The 10,620-nt window shown below is 43.1% G+C and overlaps 1 protein-coding gene across 1 annotated transcript; it reads right to left on the bottom strand.

The window, feature by feature from the left end:
• Positions 1–1,144: 1,144 nt before the first annotated feature.
• On the bottom strand, positions 1,145–2,080 carry LOC102239804 (olfactory receptor 3A1-like). Its single transcript, XM_005885043.1, has one exon. The coding sequence runs from the start codon at positions 2,078–2,080 to the stop codon at positions 1,145–1,147; it is 936 nt and encodes a 311-aa protein (XP_005885105.1).
• Between the last annotated feature and the right edge of the window lie 8,540 nt (positions 2,081–10,620).

Here is a 10,620-nt window from a genome sequence, read left to right as displayed (position 1 = left end):
CCTACTGGGGATGTGCCCGCAACCAAGGTACATGCCCTTGACCGGAATCGAACCTGGGACCCTTCAGTCCGCAGGCCGACGCTCTATCCACTGAGCCAAACCGGTTTCGGCAAAAGATAAATAATTTAGGAAAAAATTAGTGTCATTAAAATGAAAGTACCTTTTAAAAATCAATACATAAAAAGACAAACAACCCAGAAGAAAAATTGTACAAATGACAAGAACATGGAATTCATGGAATAAGAATTACATACAGCCAATTTAGATGTGGTATCACCCTATTTATGTAAAAAATATTGTATTAAAATGCAGGTTAGTATAGCCTAAGAAAAAGTCGGGAAGAAAACACATAAAACTGTTCATAGTAGTTAGTACAGGACTCAGATTATGAAACATTTATTCCTTCTAACAACACACCTTTGTAACAAGCATGATTTTATAATAAGCATATATTACAGCTGAAAAAATGAAATGTATCTAAGCATACCATAACTGTAAATACATTCTTTTAAAATATATTTTTATTGATTTCAGAGAGGGAGAGAGAGAGAGAGAGATAGAAACATCAATAATGAGAGAGAATCATGGATTGGCTGCCTCCTGCATGCCCCACACTGGGGATCAAGCCCACAACCCGGGCATGTGCCCTGACCGGGAATCGAACCATGACCTCCTGGTTCATAGGTCGATGCTCAACCACTGAGCCATGCCAGCCGGGCTGTCAATACATTCTGATTCCAATTGTGTTGTTCTGCTTTAAACATGCATGGACATACATTTGCAGTTCAAAAAGAAACCTGAAGGACACCATCAATGTTCACAGTGGTTCTCTCTGGATGGTAAGATTGTGGAGCATATTTTTAAAAATCTTTTTATACGTTTCTGTGACCGCACAACTCAGCCAATGACCACGTTTTACTTCCATCAGTGGAAAACAACGTTTTCAAATAAAAAATATGCCACAGAGATATTTTGAGCTTTGCTGGGATGGGGAAAAACCTGCCACACAAAACGGGATTCTCCAAATGCACCATCTACGTTAAATTCCAAACCCCTCGGTTGTTGGACTCACCCCCAAAGCATCAGGCATGTGCCAGCCTCACCGTGGAGAAGGCGTGTGGCCTTGATGGGATGTGCCTACCGCCTAGGAGGCACTGTCCTTCCCCATGACCTTAAACAAAGCCCTCTTCACCTCCTTGTTTCGCATGCTGTAGATGATGGGGTTGAGCATGGGAGTGAGGACCACATACAGCACAGAGAGCACCCGGTCTCGTAGGCCAGAGTACGCCGAGCTGGGAAGGATGTAGCAGAGGACCGAAGTGATGTAGAAAATACATACCACAGTGATGTGAGCGCCGCAGGTGGAAAAGGCTTTCCTTCGGCCCGCGGCAGAGTTCATCCTGAGAACAGCAGCTACAACGTGTATATAGGAGATCACGACCAGGGCGCAGGGTGCAAGAGCCACCAGGAAACTAAAGAAGAACAGGGCGAGTTCGTTCGCCTGCGTGCTGGAGCAAGCGAGTTTGAGCAGTGGAGGCAGGTCACAGAAGAAGTGGGTGATGAGGCGAGGTCCGCAGAACTGGAGTAGAGCTGCAAGGATGGTGTGGGTGAGTGCATTGGTCAAGGCAAGAAGGCAGGAGATGGAAGCCAGTCCTATCCGGGTTCTTCGGCCCATGAGGACCAGGTAGTGCAGTGGCTGGCAGATGGCTGCATAGCGGTCATAGGACATGGCTGTGAGCAGGAAACACTCCCAGGGTGCCAGGAAGTGGAGAAAGAATATCTGGGTAAGGCAGGCACGATAGGGCATGGCCCGCACCGATGCCAACAGATGCACCAGCACCTGAGGCACCGTGTTGGAGATATAGGCAGTGTCCAGCAGTGACAGGTTGGCTAAGAAGAAGTACATGGGAGTGTGGAGCCGGGAGTCCATTATGATAAGGCTGACAATACCCAGGTTCCCAACGATAGCCACTATGTAGACCAGCAGAAAGATGGCAAAGAGCAAGGGCCTCAGCTCCTCTGTGTCAGTCAATCCTTCCAGAAGAAACTGGGCCACTGGGGTCCCATTTTCCAGCTGCATGGAACCACGTACAGAAACCGGCACCTGTAGAGTCCAAACTCAGAGTCAGATGAGGGTCTACGTTTGGTGTCCCAGTCTACAAAAGGGAATAGGGGGAGGGGAGGTCCAGAGACAAAGAAGACAGGTTCCAAGCTTATAGGAATAAGACTCAGAATTAGAGGAATGAGTTTAGGCCAGTGGTCGGCAAACTCATTAGTCAACAGAGCCAAATATCAACAGTACAACGATTGAAATTTCTTTTGAGAGCCAAATTTTTTAAACTTAAACTATATAGGTAGGTACATTGTTATTAACTTAATTAGGGTACTCCTAAGGCTTAGGAAGAGCCACACTCAAGGGGCCAAAGAGCCGCATGTGGCTCGCGAGCCGCAGCTTGCCGACCACTGGTTTAGGCTCAAGAGGCCAGTGGTAAGTACAGGCCAGGAGCATGGAAATGGTAACCCCGTCAGTCCCACAGCAACAGGAAGGGCACAGACCTAGAAGTCGCAGTGCATGCAGCTCCTGTAAGGACATCAACGTCAATTCCCTCAGAAACTTCTCCCTGAATAAATGACCCTGGACCTTATAATGATCTGAAATGGCCCCCTTATTTCACCAGCACCAACCCAGCAGAACCCCAGTCCAGGATCAGTGATAAGACATCACTCAGGTCCCTCCTTCGCCTTTTCTGAACCTTTCAGTGCCTCTCACATCACTCAAAGCCAGGGGTCCTCAAACTACGGCCCACGGGCCACATGCAAATACAAATATTGTATTTGTTCTCGTTTTTTTTTTACTTCAAAATAAGATATGTGCAGTGTGCATAGGAATTTGTTCATAGGTTTTTTTTTAAAACTATAGTCCGGCCCCCCAACGGTCTGAGGGACAGTGAACTGGACCCCTGTTTAAAAAGTTTGAGGACCCCTGGTCAAAGCCAATGTCCTCCTGTAGCCTGCCAGGCCCTCTGTAATACACCTTCTCCTCTCTCCTCTGATCATCAAGAGGACTGTCAGCAACTTGCCTCATAATGCATCTTCAGACTTATTCACAGCAGCCAACATCCTTGCCTATTCCTGCCCTGGTGGAAGAGGGCTCTGCCCTCCTATCCAAGGCTCATTTCTCTAGCTGCTCTCTCAATCCTTAGAAATTCTTTTACATGGGAAAGTACTAAATGCCACTGAATTGTTTGCTTTAAAATGGTTACTTTCATGTTATTCAATTTTACCTCAGTAAAAAAGCAAAATAAAAGACTTTTTTTCAGACATATAAAAGCAGAGATAATTTGTTATCAGCAGAAAACCTGTATTACAAGAAATGTTAAAGACAGTTTTCCACAAGAAAGAATGATACCAAATGGAAACTTGGATCTACATGAAAGAATGAAGAGTCCTGGTAATAGAATATATGTTGGTAAATATAATTTTTCTCATTTTTATATTCCTTTAAGTCATAGAAAATTGTTTAAAGCAAAAATATTAATAACATAGTGTGGGATTTATAACCTCTGTGGAAATAAAATGTATGACAACAATAGTACAAAGGACATGAGTGGGTAATGGGAACGATATTGTTGCAATGTTCTTGCATCATATGCAAAATGATTTTCAATTACTTGAAGGTAGTCTATTATAAAATATGTATTAGAAACACTAGATCTAAATATGTATTAGATATAAAGTAGAATTCTAAAAATTATACAATCTAAAAGAATTCATGAAAATGTGGAAAGAGGAACACAGAACACATGGGAGAAATATTTTTAAAGAAATAGCAGGGTGATAGGTTTAAACTCAACCATATAACTAATTACATTAATTGTAAATGGTCCAAATGCTGCAATTAAAAGGCAGAGATGGTCAGACTGTAAACAAAAGAAACACAAAACAATATGCTTAGCATAAGATATACACTTTAAATATAAAGACATACATATGATAAAAATAAGATGGATAAAGATATACCATGCAAACTATAACCATAAGAAAGTTAGAATGGTTCTATTAATAGCAGGTCAAGTAGCCTTCAGGACAAGGAATATGATGGAATGAAGGACATTTGCCAATGATAAAGGGGTCAGTTCATGAAGAAGACATAACAACTCTAAATATATATGCACCACATATATATTTTGCAGCGCTTTTACTACTTAATGGCAAAAGACAGAATTCGGTTCAAAAGTGGTCCTAAAAATCCTAGGCAGTGAACTATGAATGAAAGAGAAATAAAAGTCATACAAATTGGAAAAAATGAAATAGAAGTATCTTTATTCAGAAATGACATGTTTGTGTATGTAGAAAATCCTAGCTACAAAAAAAAAAGAAAGTGAAAAATTTAAAATCACTATCCTTCATAATGGTATCCCAAAACATGAAATTAGTGATGTACTTTAAAAATGTGCAAAATAGCCCAGCCAGTGTAGCTTAGCGGTTGAACATCAGCCCAGGAACCAGGAGGCCACCAGTTCGATTCCTGGTCAGGGCACATGCCTGGTTTCAGGCTCGATCCCCAGTAGGGGGGTGCAGGAGGCAGCCAATCCCCAGTATGGAGGTGCAGGAGGCAGCCGACCGATGATGTTTCCCCTCATCAATGTTTCTATCTCTCTATTCCTCTTCCTTCCTGTCTTTAAAAAATCAATCAAACATATTTTTTAACATGTGAAAAATATTTACAATGAAAACTGAAAACAGTGGACAAGAGAAATTCAAGAAAACCTACATAAGTGGAGAAATAGATAATGTTCATGGATTGGAAAACCCAGTATTCTTAGGTTGTACCTTCTCACCACACCATTCTATAAATTTGGTATAAAGCTAACAAAAATCCTGACTTTGCAGAAATAGACAAACTGATTCCAACATGTATATGGAAATGCAAAGAACCTAAAATGGAGAATCAACTTTGAAAAAGAAGAATAAAGTTGGAAGATATAAGTGTGACTAAAAGAGAATACAGACAAAACGAAAAGCTCATGCTTTGCTGGTGGAAATGCAAGTTGGCATAATCATATTGAAAAACAGTTCTTCAGTTTCTTATAAAGTTAAATTTCCACTTAACCGCATGTGCCAGGAAGGCTGCTTCTGCTATTTACCTGATAATTAAAACCATATGTCTTCACGAAGACTTGTACATAAACTTTTGTATCGACTCTATTAGTAATAAGCCCGATTTGAAAACAACCCGAATGTCCATCAACAGGTGAATGGTTACACCGATTATGATACATCTGTGCAGTGGAATAGCACTCAGCAATAAAGAGGGATAGATTATTGAAACACCCAACAACTTAGATGAATCTAAAATAATTATGCTAAGTTAAAGGTGGTAGACTCAAAAGAGTACACACTGTAAAATACTGTTAGAATGAAATTCCAGAAAAAGCGAATCTAATCTATACTTTTGTCTGGGCAGAATGTAGAAGAAGGGATCCACTGTTAAGAAGCTCGAGGGGAATTGTGAGAGTAATGGCAATATTTTCTATCTTGACTTTTGTTGTATGTGCCACTGTCGTAACTCATAACATTGTATACTTAAGATGTGTGCACTGGCCCTGGCCAGTTTGACTCATTGGATAGAGCGTCAGCCTGCAGACTGAAGGGTCTCGGGTTAGATTCTGGTCAAGGGCACATACCTCGGTTGCAGGCTCAGCCCAGGTTGGGGTGCGTTTGGGAGGTAACCAATCGATGTGTCCCTCTCACATCAATGTTTCTCTCTCTATGTCCCTTCCACTCGCTAAAAATCAATAGGAAAATACCCTCCGGTGAGGAATAACAAAAATATGTGTGCTTTTCCATATGTACATTTTGCCTCAACTAAGTTGAGCCAAAAAGAAAGGAAGAACAAAAAATGAACAGCAAAATGGTAGATTTAAATGCAACCATATCAGTAATATATTAAATGTAAATTTGCCCAATAATCCAATTTAAAAGCAGACATTTTTAGAAAGATTTTTAAAAGGCTGCACTACAGGCTGCCTACATGAGTCAGTTAAAATATACAGACACTAATTGGAAGTAAGAGGATGGAAAACGGCATACAAAAGTAAATAGTAAGCAAAGAAGGCTGATGTTGTTATATCAATACGAGATAAGTCAGTCTTCGAGGAAAGCTATACGACCAAAGATAAAGGAATACATTGCAAAATAGTAAAAGTAGCAATTAATCCATCTGGAAGATAAAACAATTGTAAATATATATATATGCCCAATAACATAACTTCAACATACATGAAGCAAGAATTGATAGGATTGCCTGGCCAATGTGGCTCAGTGGTTGAGCGTCAACCTATGGAACAGGTCACGGTTCGATTCCCGCTCAGGGCACATGCCCAGGATTCGGGCTCAGTCCCCAGTGTGGGGTGTGCAGGAGGCAGCGGATCATGGTTCTATCTCTCTCTCCCTCTCCCTTCCTCTCTGAAATCAGTAAAAAAAAATGTATTTTAAAAAAAGAATTGATAGGATTCATAGGTGCAAGGGGGACAGGTTGAAAATCACAGTAAGCGAGAGAAGGAGACAACACAATCTGTTAAGACAGAGAACGGGAACTGGCAAACGATAGCGCCCTGGCCAAATTCAGCTCACCGCCTGTTTTTGAATAGCCCAGGAGCTAAGAATGTTTTTTCACTTTTAATGGATAGTGAAGAAGGAGGTGGGGGAGGAGTGGGAGGATGGGAGAGGGGAAGGAACGGAGGGGGAGGCAGAAAATGGGGGAGGAAAGAGAAGAAAGAGCAACATTAGTAGCAACAGCGACCCTATGTGGCTTAAAAACCTAAGAATTTTACTCTCTGGTCTTTTGCATGAAAAGTTTGTTGGCCCCTGACACAGACGATCGGAACAATACTATCAACTACCTCCATGGACTTGCTGTGTTTAGAACAATACACCTGAAATCTGAAGTTTAGATCTGTGTAAATCACACACTCTTTTCAAGTTCAAAGGATATGTTCACCAGGATAAAGCATTTGCTGGGCCCAAACCCAATTCTCAATGAATTTAATATTTTAGGGATTGAATATGCATTCTGACCAGCCTTGTCTTGTTCCTGAGTTTAGAGGAAAAGCTTTCAACCTCTCTCTGTTGAGTATGATGTTAGCTGTGTGGTTTCTCTTTATTATACTGAGGTATGTTCTCTCTATCCCCACTTTGTTGAGGGTTTTTATCATGAAAGGATGCTGTATTTTGTCGAATGCTTTTGCTGCATCGATGAAGATGATCATATGATTTAAATCTTTCGTTCTATTAATGTGCTGTATCACAGAGATTTGCATGTCAAAACACCCCCATTCTCTGCCTGCAGGTCCCTCCTGAACAAATGTAAGAGATTACAGCTGCCTGGGCAGGAGGAAGTGTCAGAAAACAGACGGCAGTCAGTTTGAGCCCCAGTGACTTTGCTCAATGAAATGCTTCCTTGAGCCACAAGCTACTCTAGACACTGGCCTCCCTGTGGCTGCCATACCTTCCTCACAGACATGACAGGTTTGCCTTTATTTCTCCATCTCTTCAGGGCGACCTATTTACAGACATCTACACAGGTACAAAGTCAAAAAACATACAGCCCCGGACTTTGGCACAGCTCAGCCTCTCTCTGCAAATAGTGCAGGCTCTCCCTCAGGGCAATGCTGTGTTCCTCCTCTCCCTCCATCTCAGGGACTCACCTCTCCAGGTGCTGGCACTGGGCCTCACCCGTTCCCCCTTTTGGCCACTCTGGTGTTTTGTAAGCAGCTCATTTCGGGTGTTAAATAGGGGCTTTCAAGGGGAGGCAGAAGAATGACAATCTACCTCATCTCCCCCCCACCCCCACCCCAGGGAGATGTGTTTTCCTCTGCCTTCTCCTCAAGGACCCTTGTCATGACTTCAGGGAAAAAGCAGCAGCATCCTACTAGTAAATTGGAGGAACACTTTAGGGAAGGATGATGCAAGAGGGAGCCAAACAAAGGTGGAAGCTCTGGGACCCTCAGGGAATGAGGCCTTAGATGACAGGTGAGTACAGCAGGTGAAGTGGGGCCCACATCCCAGGTGAATTCAATATTTCAGACAAGCGGTGATTTATTTTTATTTTTTTGATTTCAGAGAGGAAAGGAGAGGGAGATAGAAACATCAATGATGAGAGAGAATCACTGATCGGCTGCCTCCTGCACACCCCCTACTGGGGGTCAAGCCCACAACGTGGGCATGTGCCCTGACCGGGAATTGAACCCTGACCTCCTGGTTCATAGGTCAATGCTCAACCACTGAGCTACACACGGCTGGGCATCAGACAAGTGATGATTTAGATTCTAGGTTAGGAGGTGAACAGAAAGCTCAAAGAAGGGCCCCCCTCTGGAAACAGGTCACTGAGTCATTCCAAAAGCCTCCCTGAAGCCCTTGTAACATTCCTACCACGGTCAGTTGACGAGCAGGTCTCTCTGACAGTTACTGTTGTCATGGCTATTAAGATTTGCTATCACTGCCCATGAACTTGGTTGCATGAGTCAGTTGCTCAGTCTGATGAAAGTTGTTTGGGCTGTTACAGCGGTGATGCAGCTGGACTTCTGAACTGACCCCGGGGCATAATGCCCACACTGGGTCTCTTGGTGGGCACATGCTAGACTTCTGACTGGTTTTGCCCTGCTCTCCCCATTTCACCACGAGTCAAATCCCTTTCACCATGGATGACAGAAGTTAAATTGACTCTTAAGAACTAGATTTAGAATTATAGACCACTAAGGGCTAGAAGGAGCTATTAAGAATACCTCATCTGAGCCCTGGCTGGTTTGGCTCAGTAGATAGAGCATCAGCCTGCAGACTGAAGGGTCCCGGGTTCGATTCCGGTCAAGGGCACATGCCTGGGTTGCGGGCTCGATCCCCAGTGGGGGGCATGCCAGAGGCGGCCAATCAATGATTCTCTCTCATCATTGAAATTTCTATCTCTCTCTCCCTCTCCTTTCCTCTCTGAAATTAATAAAAATATATTAAAAAAAGAATACCTCATCTGAGGCTTGAGTTTCTTCTACCACAAGTCTTGCTAAATGTTCCCACCATCTGTGACTGAAGGTCTTCATGACATTGATCTTTCTCTTGGTTTTCCTTTCTGCACCTGGGGCTGAAACAGTAAGTTCATTTAGTCTCATCCCTTTCCATAACCAATAAGCTCCTCCATATCTCAGCACCTTTTCTCAGCCTTCATCCATCTTGGGCTTTGACTGAAACCCAGCTGACTCCTGAAGGACACTGGGAAAAGAAGCTGCTCATGTCCTTCAGGGCGAGGAGGTGAGGTTGGCATTCTCCCTTGCTTCCCATTGGTACGTCCAGGCACAACTCCCACCTCTTCTGCTGTGTTGAGATAGGACTGCCTTTAAAAAAATATGTTTTTATTGATTTCAGAGAGGAAGAGAGAGAGGGAGAGAGAGAGAGAAACATCAATGATGAGAGAGAATCATAGATAGGCTGCCTCCTGTATGCCCCCTACTGGAAATTGAGCCTGCAACCCAGGCATGTGCCCTGACGGGGAATTGAACCGTGACCTCCTGGTTCATAGGTTGACTTTCAACCACTGAGCCATGCCGGCTGGGCAAGATAGGACTATCTTGAGAGCCGCCTAGTGGTGTTTCTCTCTCTCTCTCTCTCTCTCTCTCTCTCTCTCTCTCTCTCTTCAAGTTCTTTCAAGTATAAAAATAGAAACCTATATAAACAGCTCTGCTAAAAGACTATTTATAATAATGCAAAGCAAAGGACAGCCAGATTTCACGGTATCTGGTCCAAAAAGCTGAAAATCAAGAACTAAATTCACTGTAGCAAACCCCAAAGGCTAATACAGCATCCATCTCTCTTTGCCTTGCCCACCTCCACATGCAAAAGTAAATATTCACATTCCTAGCCTCCCCTGTAGCTGGTGTTGATCATGTGACATGGATCTGCCAATTTCTGATCTTTTCTCACAGCTATGACACTATTTCTCTCCTTCCGTTTACAGCAAGAAAGAGTTGTATGTGTGTAATGTTTCTGCTTCCTCTTGGAATAATCTCTCTTGAACCTGCTCCATTCATTAACATTTGAGCTGCTTTCTTCCCACCTGTTTTTGGGCATTGCCTCTTCCTGGTTTATTTCCCTTCTGTCTGAAGAACTCCCTTCAGCATCTCCTATAGTGCTGGATGCAAAAGATTTGGTGTCTTTCTCCCAGATGCCAGAGAGAAGTCGGTGCCAGCAGCCGGGGGAAGGAAGGCTTGCTCTTGCACGAATTTCATGCATTGGGCCTCTAGTAAAGGATAAAAGTGGTTTGTCGGGCCGGGTGTGTCTCAGCGGTTAGGTGGTGACCTAGAAACCAGGAGGTCACGGTTCGATTCCTGGTCAGGGCACATGCCCCGTTGCTGGCTCATCCCCAGTGGGGGGTACGTGTCCATTGGTTATGCTAATATGTATGCATACAAGTCTTTTAATATATTGTTGGATTTGATTTATAACTTTTTGTTAACTTTCTTGCATTAGTGCTCATAGGGAATATTGGTTTGTAGTTGTCTTCTTTTCTAAAAATATATTTTTATTGATTTCAGAGAGGAAAGGAGAGGGAGAGGGTGATAGAAACGTCAA

This window comes from Myotis brandtii, unplaced genomic scaffold (genome assembly GCF_000412655.1).
Source record: "Myotis brandtii unplaced genomic scaffold, ASM41265v1 scaffold889, whole genome shotgun sequence".
In the NCBI taxonomy this organism is placed as follows: Eukaryota; Metazoa; Chordata; class Mammalia; order Chiroptera; family Vespertilionidae; genus Myotis; species Myotis brandtii.
The sequence above is the reverse complement of the archived record's forward strand: the minus strand, read 5'-3'. Positions and strand labels throughout refer to the sequence as shown.

Coding starts and splice junctions, on each gene's coding strand:
- LOC102239804 (XM_005885043.1), bottom strand. CDS start 2,080: ATGCAGCTGGAAAATGGGACCCCAGTGGCCCAGTTTCTTCTGGAAGGA.